This window comes from Taeniopygia guttata, chromosome 5, assembly GCF_048771995.1.
Source record: "Taeniopygia guttata chromosome 5, bTaeGut7.mat, whole genome shotgun sequence".
Lineage (NCBI taxonomy): Eukaryota > Metazoa > Chordata > Aves > Passeriformes > Estrildidae > Taeniopygia > Taeniopygia guttata.
Genome location: NC_133030.1, coordinates 62,448,670 through 62,468,939, shown reverse-complemented (window position 1 = coordinate 62,468,939; position 20,270 = coordinate 62,448,670). Strand labels below are relative to the sequence as shown.

Here is a 20,270-nt window from a genome sequence, read left to right as displayed (position 1 = left end):
TGAGTGAGGGGCTGGTTGGAATGATGGAGCAGATAAGGAATTTCCCCCAAATTTATTCAATGGCACAGTTCTTGCCCTGCCTCCAGCTTCCAAAGGCAAGGCCATGGGTCTGATCCATCCAAATAGCACAGCAAGAGTTCAAAGAGTTATTCCAAATGATCTTCCAATATATAAAATAAAATTTACGTATAGCCCCCACTTCTATACAAAAAAATATCTTTTTTTTCCCCTTGTACAAAATATCTCCTCAGCAGGTTACAGACAATCATGGGACAGGAGGCCCAGCAAGTGGTTTCCATGTTTTTAAGTCAGAGTGGTGGAATGATGGTTCTTGTCCTCAAATCTCTTTCTCCACTGAATTCATCTCATGTTTTGTAAGATATTCCTAAAGTTTTCCAGTTCTTTCACGCTGGTTGAAACCCTGTGTGCAAGGAAAGCAAAAGGGAAATGTTACAGCAACATTCATGTAGTGAATTATTTAAAATCTGGGAGAAAGGGGCTGTATCCAGCAAAGCTTCAAGCAGCTCTTGGAAAGAGAAGATTTGGAATTGCAGCTAAATTAGGTTGAGTTTACGACCAGGCCCTTCACTATTCCCCTGCCTATTTTTAAAGCAAACACTGGAATAGGATGTTAAGGAACTCATCCTTGGAAAAACCTGTTTGCCAGAAACTCCTGGTCCCCAAGATCACAAAGAGCTCATGTATAATCAGAGTGTCCTGAAATCCCCTCCCAAAGGCCTCCTTATCCTCCTTTTCTGACAAAAACTCCTCATCCAGAGAGGCTGGACTGATGGATTCCTGTTAAATGCCACCATGACCTGGGAATGAACTGGGGGAGAGGCCCAAGGACAGCAGCCCCTGCCTGGGACAGTGTGCTCCAAGGGCAGACTCACACAGTCCCTTAAAAATGATGAAATTCTTTGTATCTTAGCATAAATGCTTCCTTGAATTCCTTACAGAAATGCAGAGTACAAAGAATATTTCAATTCATTCCAACTGTTGTACTCCATACCAACACCTGCTATCAGACTGTGACCAGAGCAAGAGTCCCCACCAAAACTGCTGAGAACTGACTGAAATTAGAGCTCAGACTGGATGGAACACAGCAGTTTATGCAGAAATAGAGGGGAAAGTCTCAAACTCACCTTCCAAAGGCATTAAATAAGGCCACAATTTCTTGTCTGGTCAGCTGGAATCCATAGGAAGGGCCACTCTCAGGAATCTTCTCGATGAGGTTCTCTGAGAAGAGGATCTTCAGTGCTGTGCCCAAGCCCTGTGTCTGTGCAGGGATCAAAGAGGATCCTTGAACAGCAGCATTCCAACCTCCCTCCACCTGAGCAACATCCTCTGAACGGGGCAAGAGGATTTCACCCAAGCCAGGCTCTGCACCCCCTCCCCTCTCCTGCCTTATCCCAGTTTCCCAGGCTGAGCAGCTGCTTCCTGCTGCCTGCACAGGGGAGGAATCAGCAGCCCTGAGCTGTATCCAGGAGCTCTTTGGTATCCAAGGACCAGTCCCAGCCCCAGAGCTCCCAGATCTTGCTGACAAACCTCACCTGCAACTTCCCCCACAGCCGACACTTGAAGCAGCCAACACAGTCCATGATCTTGGAAATATTCTTAAAGTGCAGCCTAAATTCCTCCTGGAGGAAAAAAACATTCATGTTGGTCATGGTTGTGCACTAATTAGGGCTCCTTCCAGGTATTAATCTGAATTAATCCTGGAATTCAGTGGGACTGAGGTAGGAAAAGCCTCCTGCAGAGGGGTCTTTGGCAGAAATTACCTTCAGTTTAGCAGCTTCCTCTTTATTCCCTGCAAAGAAGGAGTTTTCATCAAAATGCAGCGGGAAGGACCTGGAAGGGAATGATAAGAGTTTGATTTCTGCCCCCCTTGGTTGTATGGCTGCAGTCAGGAGTGGGCATAAACAGAGGTGGGGGCCACTGGACATCTCCAGGGGTGTTTTAATCTGACATCCAATCCCAAGGAATGGAATGAGATTATTTAAGGTCCCTTCCAACCCAAACCACCCTTCTATTTTCTCTTCAAATTTGTATTGATTGTACTCCAATTTGTATTTGATTGTATTTTCTCTTCCAATCTGAGCTGGCATCTCACTTTGGAGACATTTTCAGCAATTGCTTGATGGCTTTTAAGCAATTTCAGTGCTGACAGACAGAAGCACAGGAGAGTGACGAGATAAATCAAACATTGATCACTTTAGGAGACACCCATTTCTGTCTGGTTCCGGTATCTTCCACTCCTTTTACTCCAAACTCCATCCAACAGCCCAAATCTCTGTTATCAATATATTTAGGATGTTTTTCTAGTTGCAAACACGAAGCCAGGCCTGGTATCCCACAGATGAGTCACACAGGTAGCCAATTTTAGGGCTGACACGTAGGCAGTTATTAAATTCAATTCTGCTAAATCCAAAAGGCAGCAGAGACTATTAAACTGTGGGACTAATTAAACTGTGGGACTAATTACCTAAATTCTGCAATTTGCATACAGATATTATTAATATGCTCCCAGAAAAACTACCCTACTGGTTTCATGTCCCTGCTCATGGCAAGGGGGCTGGACAAGATGACCTTTAAAAAGGTCTTTTCCAACCCAAACCAACCCAAACATTCCATGTTTCTATGATTCTACTGCACAAATCCAGGAAGAACCCAGAACCTGCCTTTCTGGGAGCTTTACATGTCAGGTTAAGCACACTGAGAGGTGGTGGCAGAGCCACTGTCCCCAGGCACTGAGTGCAATTACTTGGCCAGATGGAGAATTTCCAGCAGCAGGTGTTTCATCTCTGCATCCTGGCTCTGATTCCCGGTGTACAGCTGGAAAGATGGGCGCTCAAAGAAGGGCAGCACTTTGGAGAGGGCCCTCAGCTCAATCAGGTACAGAAAATAAAGGTTTTTGAGTCTTCTGGGCCCTTCCCCACCGGTGAGGACTTCATCAAACCTCTGCTGGAACTCCGTGACGTTGGGGCCCCATTTCTTCTCCGACCACGAATCTGAGGCAGAAACAAATCCCAAAGGAATGAGGTGAGGAGTTTGGTTCTGGTTCACCTCCTCCCTCCAGGGAATTGGTGAATTCCAGGCAGGCAGATCCCAGCTTTTCCAAGTCACTGACCCAACACTATGGAATCATTGAGGCTGGAAAAGACCTCCCCAAGATCAGCCTTTGACTGAGTCCAACCTCTGAGTGCCACATCCAGTCATTCCTTGAACCTCCAGGGATGCTGATCCCACCACTTCTCTGGGAAGCCCCTTCCAGTGCCTGACAACCCTTCCAGTGAAGAAATTTTGCCTGAAAATTGTTCAAGGGAGGCATGATTGTAACTCAATTCAAACCCCACAAACACAAAACTCCAGCAGACTTTTTTCAGGTAATTCCTGAAACTTCCTGACAAATAGGGACACCTTAGGAGAATTCCTGGTGATATGGAAAAACAAGAATGGAGGAAACTGGCCTCTGTTTTCCATTTTCAAACCCACAAAGAATATTTCAGTTGCTCATTTTACCTTATATTTAAGATTATTCTATAAAATACATAGTGGAAGGTGTAAAAGTCATACCAAGCTGATGCTACAGCCCCAGATCATCTCTTGCCTGTGATGTTTCCCACATTATCCCATCTCCCAACTCCAGCCTGGCCTGACTCACACCCAGGGGAGGCCCAAGTGGGCTGTAGACACTTAAATACAATTATTTAGTTAAATCTAACAGGCCTGAGTCCTGCTGGAACAGGCTCCAAGCAGCATTTAGCAGAGCCATGGAAGTGTCAGCTTTGGAGTGAGGCAGGAAAGCTGGGGCAGGAAGGAGGATTTACCTTGCAGGAGGTACCTGGCACTCAGGTGGATGTTGATGCTGGCGTGGAGACCAGAGATGAGCCTGTAGAAAGCTCTTTTCTCCACACAGACCCCTGCAATGAAAAGGGCAGTTTAAGACACTGAAAGCATCCACTGGATTTTCAATCCTCCTGCCTGTGGAGCAGGAATCTAATCCCACTGAGAGTGGCCACTAATCCCAGCATTTCCCATTTCCTGTCCATCCCAGGAGGAGCAACCACGTTCAGAGCAAGGATTACCTTTGAGCCACTTGTAAAACGTGTGCCCTGGAAAGAAAGGAAAACACATCAGTGAGGGTCCAGCCCAAGCCTGGTGCACTGAATCCACCTCCAGGCTGGCCCCAGAGGACCCTCTGCCCACTCCAGTTTGCAGAAATTGGGAAAGGAGCATTAAAAGAGCATAAAAAGAGTTCTCCTGCCCAGTCTTGTGACTGATGCTTCTCTAACACGGCATGGCAGCAGCTCAAAACAGCACGTGGGTTTTTCCCCAGGGGGCTGGGAAAAACAAGGATCAGGGATTGCTTTCCCCTTCTGGGCAGAGTAGGGAGAGGGATATTTTTATAAAACAAACAAACCAACCATCCAAAAAACCACAGGGTGCAACCGAGTGTGTAGAATCCCACAGGTCAGGGTTTCACTGTCCCTGCTCTGTGCATGGAAGTGATGTGGAAATCAGGATTTGGGAATGGTTTGGAGACAAGAAGATGCTGTGGGGAATGGAAAACTCCAGGGAACAGCCCTTCCCAGGGCCTGAGGGAGTTGGGCACTCAGCTCCTACAGCTCCTTATGAGTCTGTTCAAAGCTTTCCCAGTAATAGGCACTGAAAAAAACCCAGGACAATTCCTGCTCCCAAAGGCTTCTCACACTTGAGTGACTGCCTTCAGACTGGACTTGTGCTGTTAAAAAAGTGCTGATGGACTTTTTAAGCTCTTCACATGAGGATGGGCTGGGACAGGGAGCTCACAGGGATCTCCTCTTCACTCTGCTGAGCAGGGACAGGGCCCAGGGAAGGGCTGGAGCTGTGCCAGGGGAAGTTTAGGTTGGATCTCAGGGAAAGATTCCTCCTCCAGAGGTGCTGGGCACTGCCCAGGCTACCCAAAAATGGGCACAGCCCCAGGGCTGCCAGGAGTGTTTGGACACCACTCACAGGGATCCCAGGGTGGGGTTGTTGGGGTGTCTGTGCAGGGACTCTGATCTTTGTGATCCCACTCAGGATTTCCTATGATGCCATGACTCTAATTCCTGGTTTGCCTGATGGATAATTTTGCTAACCAGGTGCACTGTCTAATGGCAGAGCCTGTGGCAGCAGGATGAGGACACCCCACTTGTTTCTCTTATCAGTAAAAACAAACAGTGCCACTCACCTCCATCATCTCCTGGGGGGAAAAAAGCACAAGTGGTGGAGGGAGAGAGAGAAAAAGAGGATAAAAACATTACACACAACCAAATTTAAGCTCCAAAGCACAAGCACTGCTCTGCTCATCTGCTCTGACGAGAGAAGGATCCTCTCCAGGGAGGTTTGGAAATGTTCTGAACACAGAAACCCCAAGTGCAGCACTGAGGACACCGGATGAGCAACGGTGCTGAGTAACCTGACCAGTGCAGGAGGGATCAATATTTGCTAAGGAAGTAAAACCTGATATTTGCAGGGACATGGTACATCTCCTTCAGCAGGAGAAGAGCCACTCCTTCACACCGGGGTCACAGAAGGGGGATAAACACCTCCATAATTTAGGGGGAAATGAGGAGATGGTGACAGAGGGTGCTGCAGGAGGTTGATGATGTTCTCAGTTTCCAAACCCCTTCCCTGCTCTCACTGACACTGCCTGGCCTTGGCTCTAGGGCAGAGCTGCTCCTCCTGGGGGGATCCCACGGAGGATCCCAGCCAGGTTCTCATCCATCCATCACAGGGGCTTTGGCACTGCCAAGTTCAGACCCAGGGAGAGCTCAGGGGTCAGCCCTGCTCCCAGTCCCTCCAAATCTCACCTTTTTTCCAGGGCTGGAAGATCAGACATTCTTTTTCCACAATGGATGCTAGAAAAACCCACTTCCAGGTGCCACAAAATTCTACACTTGGTCAAGAGCTACAAGATTTTTCTGATCCAGCAGGAGAAGGAGCCCAGAGAACATTTACTGCTCCTGGAGCTGGGATCAGTTCACTACTAACCTACTTAGTGAGATAAATAAATGACTCACCTCTGCCAGATGCCAAAGGTCTTTTTACATTCTGAGGCCTAGGAGGGGAGAAAAAAAATCATTTAAGTAAGATATGTAAATAAGTTACTGTCTCTTGTGTGCACAAACAGAGCAGAGCAGAAGTAGCTACTTCTGCAGTCAAACAGCCTGAGGGGATCTAAAATCCACTTCCATGCTTTAGCTTTGCTCAGGAAGGGAAAAGATAGAGCAAAATGTGGGTTTTGGTGGTGCTTTCTTCTTTTTTTATTAAAAACAGGCAGGAAAACTCAAATGTCTTCTTTTGGGATAGCCACATGACTTGTCCCTGGTGTATCCCACCCTGCACAGGCACTGGAGCAAAGGCAGGAGGATGAGGATTCATTTCTGCCCCTCTGCACTAATCAGCACTCTCAGGCTTGTGGAACTGCCCCCCCCAAAGCACCTACTTGAAGCAGTTTTCTTCATAAATACTGTTCCAAATTTTCCAGGCATCCGGCCCCTTGTAGCCAGTGTAACGTTCTGGATTCAGGAGCAAATCCACGTACTCAGCATCAGGAGAATGGATGTCTGTGGAGCACAGTGCTGCCTCAGGGACAACGATTTTCTCAGGGAAAATGACATTTTCCAAGGCTGATCCAGCCACCTCTGCCCCACCTTGCTAAACACAGCAAGGCCCAGAGCAGCAAGGAAGATTTATCAGAAATATTTGTGTATTATTTTCAAAATACTGAGGTCAGGGGGGTGGCAAGGAGCAGAAATGTTGTTTTGATGGCCTGGAATTGGGGCTCTCCAGCCTGGAGAAGAGGAGGTTTTGTGGAGCCCTCACAGCAACATTTCAGGATCTGAAGAGGCTACATGAAGTGGGAGAGGAGCTCTCACTTGGGAATTGCAGGGGTAGGAAACAGCGAATGGCTTCCCAGTGTCAGAGGGCAGGGTTAGATGGGATTTTGGGAAGGAATTCCTGTCTGGGAGGGTGGGCAGGCTCTGGCACAGGGTGCCCAGAAAAGCTGTGGCTGCCCCTGGATCCCTGGAAGTGTCCAAGGCCAGGTTGGACAGGGCTTGGAGCAACAAGGTGTCCCTGCCATGGCAGGGGGTGGAATAAGATGGGCTTTAAGCTTCCAACCCAAACTATTCCATGATTTAAAGTTCTGCAGAAGTGCTTAAATCCCACTGCAAGCCTTGGCAGCCCTCCCAGGTGCCCATACCATCAGCCTCACAGAAGCTGTCCGAGGAGTCGTCGTGCTGTGCCCACTGCAGCACTGCCTGCCGTGTTTCCTTGCTGCAAAAAACGTGGGGGAAAACTCTCAGAGAGGGCTCTGATCCCAGCTTTCCTTCAGGGCAAGGAGGGATTATGGCAAAAGAAGTCAAACCTCAAAGAGTCATCAACAGCTCCGAGCCTCTTGGCTTCTTCACATTGCTCAGCCAGGTTATTGGCCTCTTCTGAGTACTGGGTTGGACAGCAAAGGGGTGGGGAGGGATGAGGGTTAAAAAGGAAATTTTTTTGTGTTTTAATGTAGCCTTCAATGCACTATTAACACAGTGTCCCAGATTGCAAGACAAGATGTATTCCATTTGCCATCTGTATGGCAGCTGTCTTCTGTTAAGTGGGCAGTTTTTCCTTATCTCTTCCACAACCAATTCTCCCTCTGGGGAGACATCTGCTGATAATGGCTACTGAATGTCACTGTGTGACTGATAAAAGTTACAGCATCCCATTGTGAGATGCTCCACCCTGAGGGAGGAACCAAGCATTCCTAACTGGATATAATCTGGCTTTTTGGGACACCAGACTCAGCTTTTTCTGCTGGATTTCCAGGAGGACTGCAGCCATTCCAATTTGGACTGCTACCAACACCCTGACCAAAAAGGGTGTCAGATTGTATTTGGACTCTGTCAGTGGTTTTTCTTTTGTATTATTGCATGTATTTTGTTTCCTTTTTACAGGTCTTTTCCAACCTTGTCACTTCTACGGCACAAAACTGGACTACAAAATAAACCTCATCCTTCTGTGCTCACCCACACCCACCTTGTAACTTCCAGCTCTGATTCCATCAGGGACTTCATCCTGAAAGACAAAACAAAGCATGTGCCACACGTGGGGCTGATGAGACCTCTCAACCCCATTTTTGGGAAAGGTTTGGGGTGTCACCACAGCTGCCAGAGGTGAGAAGGTGACCACAACTCCTCATCCCTCCCCAGACCAAGGGGAAGCAACATTCCTAGTGGTTTATTTTGATTTTTTTTGTTGCAAGATTCCTCTTCTCCAAAGGTCTGCAGCTTTCCACAGCTGCTACATCAGGTTCTGCTTTGCTTATCCAAGCAGGAATTTGGGGAAGCCAAACAAACTCCAGAGGAGCTGGAGCTGCTTCTGGTCACTCCAGGTCTGGCATCACCTTCCTGGCACCTGAGATTCCAAACTTCCCTCTGACCATTCCATCGTGGAATATCAGCCCCACACAACCAGCCCCAAAATTCTCCTCAACTTCCATTTTCTCCAGGAGTAGGAAGGCAATAGAACCACTGCTACAGGAGAAAATACTGTGATAGCAACAAGAAAAAAATAAGCAATAGGAGTTATTTTTATTGATTTCAGGATGAAATGGACCCAAATTAAAATAATTAAGAAGAGCAGGGACAGTCAGTTCTTAAAATAAGAACAACTTTCAGCTAAAACTTAGGTAATTGTAACATAACTCCATCACATTACTCATAATCACTACCAAAAATAGATTTTTTTTTTAAGGAAGAAAAAGTATTTAAACAACATTTAGGGTTATTTTGAGGTGAAAAAAAAAAATCATCATTCCATTTTAGAACCCAAGAGTGAGGGAGTAAGAGAGTCTGTGCTGGCTGTCAACACCAAAACATGAAATGTCCCCAAAGGGGCCACCAGGTTGTGATTCCCTCACCTCACCCCCTTCTTTTGGGCAGACATCTGCAGTCAGGGTGTTTTCTTACAGCTGGGGGAACAAAACCCTTTTGTCCAGGGTACAGGGACAAGAGTGCCCTTGGAAATAGGATGCTGAAAGAGCCATTTCCCCTACAAGCAAAGGGCTGCAAAGCTCTGAGTCAAATTCACCAGCCAAAACTAAATCACAGTGCAGCTCATGGGCAACAGGGTCAAATTCTGTCAATTAACACAAAAACAATAATGGATTTGCCCGAAAATCTACTTACTAACAGAAAAAATAAACAAAGGACCTGGAGAAGGTTTTGACTGTTTGCAGAGGTCAGCTGTTAAAACCTCAGCCTGTCTTGAAACTTTCAGAATTCAGTATTTTGGCTTTTCTTATGGCCACCAGCCATGAAAGATCCATCAGGGCCACAGATTTGCTTTAACTAAAATAACAAGATTCAGTCAGTTGTCAGCTGTTTCCTCTTAGTCTACCAAAGTTAAATAAAAACAAATATATGTAAAAAAAAAAAGGATTTGGTACTTACAGAGGAGCAGGGCTGTACAGCACAGTCTCTCATTCCACAGTGGCTGTTGTCCTCCCAAAAGGGACAAGGTTTCTGTAGGTTTACCTGCAAATAACACATCACCCTGTTCAGTAGAGGAAGGTGTCCCTGCCCATGGCAGGGGAGGGACTGGATGAAACCATTCTGGAATTCCAGGATTCCAGGCTTCATTCGGACCAGTCTCAGTATTTGTTACAAATCCCACCCCTGGAAGGGGAAAGGACATGAGCTTCTTTAACAAATCCCAATTTTTCTCTTCTGTGAGTTGTTATCAAGTATCATTCTTCCAAAACAATTAACATTTAACAAGATGTGGTGGGTTTGGAAGAGAGGGGCATAAAGGGAATCTGACTGAATGGGGGCAGAATCCACCTCATGGAATCCAATCCATGGAATGTCTGGCAGCAACAGCCATCACTGAACCTGGAACTAATGCAGGTTTTCCATTTGAAATCCTCTCATTATGGATCACTGTTCATCAGCATCTTTAAATCACAGCTCACCAAAGGAAGTCCTCTCATTAATGTGTTGCTTAAGAGGGAAAAAAAATATAAGAAAATATCTTTGAAATCCTCTTGAAAGTACACTGCATCTTATTAAGATTCTCCTCATAACAGAAGGGTCCAAATGACTGCACCCTTAAAGGATCAGGGTCAAAATGCAGGTGTGTGATTTTAAAAAAATCATCAACAAGTTCACAGGAGATTAAAAAAACACAGCAGCACAGAAATAAATACAATTATTGTAAGAGAAAATGACCTTGTAGTATCTAAAATAGTCACTTTGCAGGAGTTCATTCAGTCTAGGAAAAAGTTTGTAGTTGTTGAAGGCATCGATGGTTTCTACATCACAGGTGCAGTCATCTAAATAACCAGTAACCTGGGGGAGAAGAAAAACCAATAAAATCACAATCAACCAATCAAAAATAAGAAATCATATATAAACAACTGCCAGGACTTTGTTAACGTTGCAGACAATAATTCATTCTTTTATTTCATTTTCCCTAAGTTTAAGCAGAATGGATATGGCTGCAGTGAGGCATGAGCTGCCAGCTCAGGCTCCCTCCTGATTTACAAGGGATAGAAGGACAGGACACAGGGAATGGCTTCCCACTGCCAGAGGACAGGGATGGATGGGAGATTGGGAAGGAATTCCTGCCTGGGAGGGTGTGAGGCCCTGGCAGAGGGTGCCTCTGGATACCTGGAAATGTCCAAGGCCAGGTTGGACACTGGGGCTTGGAGCAGCCTGGGATAGAGGAAGTTGTCCCTGCCCATGGCAGGGGGTGGAATGGGATGGGATTTAAGGTCCTTTCCATCCCAAACCATGCCATGATTCTGTGACTAACTGCAGCAGTCCCTCTGCTGGCCTCAGAGAGCCATTTGGCATGAAAACATCTGTTCTACATCTGATGGATCCTTCTTGCATCATACAGAACAACTCAACAGGCTTTGTGCAAGCCCTGAAGAAGAAAGAAAAAAAAAAAACAAAAACAAAAACAAACAACCCAAAGAAAGAAGTAGTGCAAATTCAAATTCAGCTGTGGTTTCCTGACACATCCATTACTGGCAAATGACAAAGTTGCTCAACAGAGAAGTAGTTTTGCTTCCCCCACACCCACAGTGAGTCCTTGGGGAAATCAGAGAATCCTGGAATCATTCAGGTTAGAAAAGATCACTGAGTTCAACTACTCCCCCAGCACTGACCATGTCCCCAGGTGCCACATCCACACAGCTTTTAAATCCCTCCAGGAATGGGGACTCCAGCACTGTCCTGGGCAGCTGTGCCAGGGCTGGACAACCCTTTCCATGAAGGAATTTTCCCTAATATCCAATTTAAACCTCCTCTGCTACAACTTGAGGCCATTTCCTCTGCTCCTGTCCCTGTTCCCTGGAGCACAGCCCGACCCTCCTGTCTGTCCCCTCCTGGCAGGAGCTGTGCAGAGCCACAAGGTCCCCCTGAGCCTCCTTTGCTCCAGGCTGAGCCCCTTCCCAGCTCCCTCAGGAACTCTCCAGCCCCTTCCCAGCTCCCTCAGCCTCTCCTGGGGCTCCAGACCCTTCCCAGCTCCCTCAGCTGCTCCTCACAATTCAGCAAGAGCTACACAACAACTTCAGTAAAATTATATTTACCACCATGGAAGTGGAGCTGAGAGGAGGATGGCAGAAAAGGAGCACAGAGTCACATGAAATGGGGAGGTGGGGGAAAAAATAGCCAGAATTCCCTACCTCACTGGAATAACTCTGTTTTGTTGAGGCAGCATGATTTGGAGGCTCACTCATATTTTAAGTGTTTACACTGAAACTCGGTGTGTCACCCTCACACATTTACTGAATTCTGTCTGCATCTTGCACAGTAATGAAGATTAACAGTGATTTAAGATTTCAACTAACCTGAATCACCCTTGTAAAAGCAAACAGTAGCAATTTGCTAATCCAGTTACCCAATTTAAAGCTGTTGCAAATTTTATATAGACATTAAAAAAAAAAAAAAAACACATCAAAACAATAAAACACAGCAAGCCACCAACCAGCCACATTTTTATTTCCTGAAATCTTGGCATCCTTAAAGGCAGGAAGTTTAAAGGTTGGGTCTAAAAGTGACCTAAAAAAAGATCTGGGGACAATCTTCAGCTGCTCTCTCTATCCATGCTTGACAAAGATGTCACTCCAAAGGAACGACATCCCTGCAAAAGTGGGAACATTGGAGCTCCCACCAGCCCCACCACTGGAAGTATCACTTGGGCCAGGTCTGGATTTGTTATGTCTGGTGACCAATTCGAGCCAGAACCAACTTCATCCTGAATATAACCCAGAGATGCAAAACTAACATCACTTTTTCTCTTGTCAAGCCAAAAGAGATGACAGCAGCTCACGTGGACTTAATTTTATTTGGTTTGCATAGCCTGCAATTAAATCATTCAGTTTGCAATTAAATCATTCAGTTTGCAGGCTGAACATTGCATAAAACTATACACAAGACATGAAAGTTATACACTGAAAGATCTGAGCTTGGGGCTTCAGCTGCAACCTTGTAACCTAACTTTGTCTTCTAGTAGTAGGAAAAGATGTCAGAAAACAGACCAACAGTGCAAGAGGAGCTGGAAATAAATATATTAATGTGGATAATATCACTGTACTACTTCTTCCACCAGGAGCTGTTGTCTGTGCTTTACCCCACCAGGGAAGCACTGCAGATGTTCCCAAAATCCTTAGGACTGGATGGGGGTTGTGCTTTGGAGCTCTCCAAATAGCACTTTATTGGTGGGATCAGCCTCAGGGTCACCCTGAACACACCTGTGGGGGCAAGGGGCAAAGGGAAAGGTGCTGGGAAAAATTCACATCTGCTCAATCTTTCTTCCTCCAAGGATTTCAGTCAGACTGGGCAGAAATGGGCAATTTCCCCAGCCTGTGTGAGCCCAGCCTAGCAAAGCTCACAGCCAAAGGAGCACAGAAGAGAAGTAGCACCAAGAACATCCAGAGCTGAGGCTCCTCAGAGCCCTGGTGAAAGCTCCAGTGATGCCCCCAGCAAACAGCTTGAAGCTGAGCCACTTCAAGGCTCAGGGAAGTGGCAGTGTCAGATCATTTGGCAGGATTTGTCTTCATTTCAGAGGTTCCCTCTTGCTCCATGAGCCCCAGAACCCATTTTTCATCCCTCACTTGGTCTGGGACTTCACCTCCTGCTGCCAGAGCAGCTGAGCTCTGTATCAAACGTGCCCTCCAGTGGGTGGTACCTCAAAACACTTCCTCCCACCCCACAAACAAAATATTTACCTACATCCTCAGCCTGTGCCAAGGAGAGCAGCTGTGTGAGACAAACCAGGGATGGATCCAGTCCCCAACACGTGCCATGAGCTTGCTGGCACCCTGAATCACCCAGCTGAGGGGTTTTCCTCCACTGCCCTGGGTGTGAGAAGCTGACAGGAGGCTGAGGGGCAGGGCTGGGCTGTCCCACTGGGAAGAGAGGCAAGGGAGCAGCAGGAGCAGCTCTGGGTGCTGAGTAAGCTCCCAGGGTGAAATGCTGCAATCCCAAAATCCAACCTCCACCTCACTGCTGGGAACAGCAGGGACTCTGCAATCCCTGGGCTTGGCCTCTGCTTCAGCCTCCTTCCCTTCCATGCCAGCCTCCTCTTCCCACCTCTTTCTGCTGCCCTGAGTGTCACAGTGGATTTTGGGATTTCTTCTCACTGTGACCCAAACCACAGGAGAACTTTTCCCTGCATCTCCCCCCACGGCCACAACAGGGCACAGGGAAGGGAATGCCACAGAGGCTGAGGGGTTTGGTTTAGCCTGTACCAACTTCCCTGGCACTGCCTGCTCTTCTGGACAAGTCCCAGGCTGATGGTGAGCAGATGCCTTCCCTGTTCCCCCAGCAGAAGTTTCGGGGCACAAAGGAGTTGGACATCCATGATCCTTGTGGGTCCCTTCCAACTCAGGATATTCTATGGTTCTATAGATGATTTCCCTTTCATCCTTGCCACTGCACTTGGAGCAAGTTGCTGGCAGCCAGCTGAGGACAGTCATTCCTGCACCTGCCCTGGAGCATTATCTGTCATTCCAGGGGTTTATCCCCATCTTCTGCCCAGAACACAAGGATTAGGTTTTCCAGAACTCACACAGAAGCAAATCTCACATGGGATGGGGTCAAACCACAGGGCCTGAAGGGCTGTCACAGCATCCCAGAATGGTTTGGGTTGGAAGGGAGCCTAAAGACCAGTTAGTACCATCCCTTGGGTAGGGCCATGGGTGGGGACACCTTCCATCATCCCAGATTGCTCCAAGCCTCATCCAACCTGGCCTGGGACACTTCCAAGGATCCAGGGGCAGCCACAGCTACCCTGGGCACCTGTGCCAGGGCCTTCCCACCCTCACAGGGAAGAATTCCTTCCCAATATCTCATCTAATGCTGCCCTCTGGCAGTGGGAGCCATTCCCTGTGTCCTGTCCCTCCATCCCTTGTGAATCCTCTCTTTCCATCTTTCCTGTCATCTCCCTTCAGGTACAGGAAGGTCACAATTAGGCCACACTGAAATTTTCTCTTCTCCAGGCTGAACAATCCCAACTCTCCCAGCCTTTCCTCACAGGAGAGCTGCTCTGATCATCTTGGTGGTTCCTCTGGACTTGCTCCAACAGCTCCATGTCCCTCCTTTCTGCAAGGACACAGAATTCCAGGAGGGATCTCACCAGAGCAGAGCAGAGGGGCAGAATGTACCTCCAAAGATCTGCTTCTCTCCACCTGGAAGCTCCTCCTGAAGAGAGGAGAGTTCCTCTTTCTCAGAAAAATAGAAACTGTGCTAGGAATGAATTCCTGCCCTGGAGGCTGCCGAGCAAACACCAATCCACAGGAACACAAGAACCTGCCCAGGTGCCAAGGAGGAAACTCTCCATGGCCAGACTCACCCCTAATGACAGCATCCTGCCCACAGAAACATTCCCAAAGGGAGCCAGCCCTCTGCCAGACCGGAAACTTTCACAAAATCCCCGTCTGCAAAACACCTGCAGCACATCCTTAATGCAGCTGCATCAGCCTGTAAACAGCAAATGAACAATAATTACCAGGAATATACAGCAGACATCCACGGCTGACTAAAGCTGTGATGCAAACAGGAATATCTCCAGGGGGGGATGAGCTGCCTGTAAAATTTGAGGGGATTTTGATATTGGAATGTTAATCAGAGGCTGGGAAGCAGAAAACAGTATTTGAAACATGAGTGTATGTAGCAACAGATGGATGTTTCTAATAAAAGTTTCAGGGCTGCTTGGTCTCCAAGAAAGGGAGGTAAAATAACAGTGACAAAAAGCAGGTGAGGCATTGCCCTGGGTGCAGGCAGACAGGAGTGCAACACCCATTCCAGAATCACAGCCTGCTGAAGTCAGCACTTGGAATATTGCTGGAGCAGCACTCCCAAAAGTGGCCCTTGTCACCTGTCCCAGAACAGGCTGGCAGACAAGTCAGAGCTCTTCCAGTCACTCACATTGAGGCTTCTTCATCTCATGGAAAACCAAGAGCTGTACCAGGCCTTCAAAGAGCTAAACAAAGGAGGGCAAACCAAATCGTTTAAGGCAGTCCCTGTATTTTCTTTGGTGGCAAATAAAAACCACCAGGCCAGCTCTGCAAAAGGAGATCAGCAGATTATTTTTAACCAAAAGATGAGGCAGCCCTCGGGTGTGATTTAAAAGGTTTGGTGGTTAGAGAGGGTGAGAAATGCTGCCCTACATGGCACCTTTTCCTAAAGGTAATAAAAAATCCTGCCTTAAATATTTGTAGGAAAAACCAGGCTGCTCCACAGAATGAAAAGTGTGTTGCAACAACCCAGCAGTGCACAGAGCACCAGGGCAGCTCCTCCAGCCCAAGGAAAAGAGCCTGCCAGTCACTGCCATGCCAGAATGCCAGTTCAGTTAGTGCTTAGCTCCTCATCTCATTCCACACTCCTGACTCAACATTCAAAGGAAGCTGCAAGGAAAAACCCTGCAGAGATCCACAATCTAAATGCATGTTTTTCAATTTTTTATCAGTAGAGCTTTTATTTACCATTTCCACAGGATGCTGAAAGTGTCAACAGCCACCCCAGAAGGCAAAGCCAAAGCCAAGAGTGGAATTCCATTTGTTTTCTTTCTCCACTCTCAATTCCTGACCCACACTTAAGGACTAGAAATTTAATACAAGCAAGAGTAGCCTTTATAAAAGCTTCCTGTTTTTAAAGGCAACAAAATAAAGGACTAAAGACATTGTGACATCTTCACTCCTTGATCTTGCAAATGTGCTTATCACAGGAATTATTCAGGTTGCAGGGGACCTCAAAAACTATCTTATGTCATCCCCTGCCATAGCAGGACACCTTTCTGTATCCCAGGGTGCTCCAAGCCCCATCCAACCTGGCCTTGGACACTTCCAGGGATCCAGGGGCAGCCACTTTGCTTGTGCAAAGTGGTGTCAGAAGGAACTGCAGAGTGATCTCTTCCTGGATCTACAGCAGACGAGATGCTTGGTCTACTGTACTCAATTCACTCATTTCTGTACCTCAGCAGAAGCTGCACTGAGTTCACAGTGGCACAAACAAGAGGAATTAACCCTGGAAGAGTTTTAGGGAGCAGAGCAGCCCAGCTCCCACCTGGGCACGGCAGGGCAGGGTGGCAGGAGCCTGCTGCAGCCACGCTGTCTCCTGGACAGCAGAGCTGGGAGAACAGCAAGGCAGGAGAGGGGATGGAGCAGCTGCCAGGGATAGCAATGATATCCCTGAAACATCCCAGGACAGGCAGCTGGGTAGCTGGGGAAGAAATGCTGAAAAAGTTGGAGCACTCCCCTGTGGGGCTCAGATTCAGTCAAAGAAAAGAAACTAAGAGTTTCTAGCCAGGCAGACTCCTGGGAAAGAACTGGAGAGAATGTAAATAATTCTTTATCTCTCTTGTTCTCACATTGTTTATAGTTAAGTTCTATCACTGTGCATCAAGCACTCTACACCAATAGTGTAGGTTGTTTTCACTTCAAAACCAATAAATTTAGCCTTTGCAAAGCTCTGTATAAATGAGCAGTATATTTTAAATAAATCGGAGTTTTACTCTCAACAACCTTCTGAGTGAGTCTTCTCATTCCTGTCCTGCCCCAACAGCAACACTCCCTTCTATTGATGGGAGCAGGGAGAGAATACAGTTAAGATGGCATGGAAGAGAATCACAGAATCCCTGAATGGTTTGGGTGAGAAAGGACTTCAAAGCTCATCCAGTCCCACCCCTGCCATTGCAGGGATACCTTCCACCAAGGTTGCTCCAAGCCCTGTCCAGCCTGGCCTGGGACACTTCCAGGGATCCAGGGGCAGCCACAGCTGCTCTGGGCACCTGTGCCAGAGCCTTCCCATCCTCACATGAGGAATTCCTTCCCAATATCCCGTCCAGCCTTACCCTCTGGCAGTGGGAGCCATTCCCTGTGTCCTGTCCCTCCATTCTTGTCCCCAGTCCCTCTCCAGCTCTCCTGGAGCCCCTTTAGGCCCTGCAAGGGGCTCTGAGCTCTCCCAGCCTTTCCACACAGGAAAGCTCCCGCAGCCCTCGGAGCATCTCCGAGCCCTCCTGCTCACTCTCCCCAGCAGCTCCACTCCCTTCCCACGCCGAGCCCCGCAGCCCACCTGGCAGAAGCAGCGGCGCTCGGCGCCGCGGGGCAGCGCGGCGGGCAGCGCCAGCAGCGCCAGCAGCGCCGGCGGGACGATCCGCGCCGCCATGGCCGCGCTCGGGCTCTGCGCTCCGCCGGGGCCGCGCCCCGGGCGGGGCGGTGCGAGCGGGGCGCGGCCCCGGCGGCGACGCGCGGAGCCGCACGGAGCCGCGCGGAGCCGCACGGAGCGGCGCGGAGCCGCACGGAGCGGCACGGAGCCCCGCGGAGCCCCGCGGAGCCGCGCGGAGCCGCGCGGAGCCGCACGGAGCGGCGCGGAGCCGCACGGAGCGGCACGGAGCGGCACGGAGCGGCACGGAGCCGCACGGAGCGGCGCGGAGCCGCGCGGAGCGGGACGGAGTCGCACGGAGCCGCACGGAGCGGGACGGAGCTGCGCGGGGCGGCCTCATGCAGCACGTCTCACATCCGTGATAAACGACACGGCTCGTCGGACTGAGCTTTGCGGTCTTTTGACTCATTCGCTTTAAAAACTTTCCTTCTATTCTTAGTTCCGTTTGAAGGTGAGATAGTGCAGGTGTTACAATTCACGCTATTACGGTCAGAAGCTCATGATTTCTTAGTTACACTGTAATATTCATGTTATGTTACATTATATTATGTTCTGCTACGTTATATTGTTATATTAAGTTACGTTATGTTACGTTATATTGTTACGTTACGTTGTTACGTTATGTTACGTTATATTACGTTATAATACGTTATGTTATATAACGTTATATTACGTTATATTATATTACATTACGTTATATTATATTATATTATATTATATTATATTATATTATATTATATTATATTATATTATATTATATTATATTATATTATATTATATTATATTATATTACATTACATTACATTACATTACATTATATGTAGCAATAATAATATAATATGTATATTAGTATACATGTATATATAATATGCATATAATATATACAGGTATTAATATGTTTATATTAATATGTCATATATAATGTAATGTAATAAATCATCCCAATATGTATATATTTGTATACATACTACATAGGTATATATATTACATATATAATATTATATATGTAATAGATAATATATAATATTACATGTCTATATGTATATATAATATATAATAGACATATATTATATTATATTATATTATATTATATTATATTATATTATATTATATTATATTATATTATATTATATTATATTATAATGTTACATTATATTATATTATAATGATATGTAGTACTAACAATATATGTACACTATATTATTATATATGTATATATAATATGTATATACATGTATATATAATATACACATGTATTAATATGTATATATTAATATGTCATATATAATGTAATGTAATACATCATCCCAGTATGTATATCTATGTATATACAAATTACATAGATATATATATTACATATATAACATTATATATGTATATATTATATATAATATATACATAATATTATATATGTAATATATAATATATAATATCATATGTATATGTAATATATAATAGATGTTTATATTATATTATATTATATTATATTATATTATATTATATTATATTATATTATATTATATTATATTATATTATATTATATTATATTATATTATATTATATTATATTATATTATATATTTCTTAATTACACTATAAAATATGCTATAAGCGTTTCTTGGCCTATCAGTTTTTACCACACCATACTGTAAATGTTTTAAAGCTAATCATTTAAAATTAATTTTTGTGGATCTTAATACAATGTATCTTTCATAATTCTATTTTTCTAAAGTATTTAACTTTTCTTTAAGGCCATCCTTTAAAACTTACTCCTATTTCTGTCTCAACCATATCTATCCTATTCCATATCATTTGTAAATTAATATTTCTTACCTTAAAATTTATAGACAAATACATACTTTATAATCTATCAGGTTTAAAAAAATTTTTCTACAATCCTATTTCTTCATTTCTAAAAGAAGGAGAATATTTCCAGCGCCGGGGTGCTCCTGGCCCAGAGCTGCCCAGCACGGGTACATACACACTGTGTGGTTACACTGCTGAAGCACATGCATATTCATGAATTTCATGCATTATTCAAACCTTCTTGCAACTTTCTGATGTTTTGGGAACTCCTTTGTTTGACAGCTTCACACTCGGGTTTATCTGCATGACATCCTGGGCTGTCAGGTCAATGTATTTTATTTCTTCTTGTGTCTCCATCCTGCTGTTTCACATCCTCTGATAAGGATTCGGTATTAAATTAAATTAAATTAAACATGGTATTCTCTAATTGCTCTGGTTTGTGTCACAGTTATCACCTGGATAGGTTGGTCAGTGGATGGCCTTACAGTGTTTTTAGTTACACAAAAGGCTTTTCACATATAAAACAATACATTAATCACATTATTTCCATAAGTGATACATAGATATTATATTCATTACACTACTATTTCTATGAGCAACACAGTGCACACTTAAACTGATAGATTATATTAACAAACAGCTAAAAAGAGTTATAATTGCTACTTTTTACCAATTATAATAATAATTAATTAATTAATTAAAATTAATGTAATAATAAACAAGTTTAATAATAATAATTTACTTATAGTCTCTAACAACATGCAAAATCTAATACATAAAT

The 20,270-nt window shown here is 45.5% G+C and overlaps 1 protein-coding gene across 3 annotated transcripts; it reads right to left on the bottom strand.

Annotated features, from left to right (window-relative positions):
• Positions 1-37: 37 nt before the first annotated feature.
• Positions 38-19,906, bottom strand: ERO1A (endoplasmic reticulum oxidoreductase 1 alpha). 3 transcript variants are annotated; one of them, XM_072930585.1, is made up of 17 exons: positions 17,595-17,710; positions 14,875-15,002; positions 10,242-10,361; positions 9,465-9,548; positions 8,050-8,088; positions 7,394-7,470; positions 7,229-7,302; positions 6,470-6,590; positions 6,045-6,082; positions 5,213-5,224; positions 4,089-4,115; positions 3,831-3,923; positions 2,765-3,011; positions 1,782-1,851; positions 1,554-1,640; positions 1,146-1,279; positions 38-421 (listed from the first exon to the last, which is right to left on the bottom strand). In XM_072930585.1, exons 2-17 carry the CDS (start codon positions 14,887-14,889, stop codon positions 361-363), a joined length of 1,299 nt encoding a protein of 432 aa, XP_072786686.1. In that variant the 5' UTR covers positions 14,890-15,002; positions 17,595-17,710; the 3' UTR covers positions 38-360. The 3 variants fall into 3 exon arrangements, with proteins under 3 accessions (XP_072786686.1, XP_072786684.1, XP_030131133.4); XM_072930583.1 differs by lacking the exons at positions 14,875-15,002; positions 17,595-17,710 and adding an exon at positions 19,727-19,906; XM_030275273.4 differs by lacking the exon at positions 14,875-15,002 and having other exon boundaries at positions 17,595-17,749.
• Between the last annotated feature and the right edge of the window lie 364 nt (positions 19,907-20,270).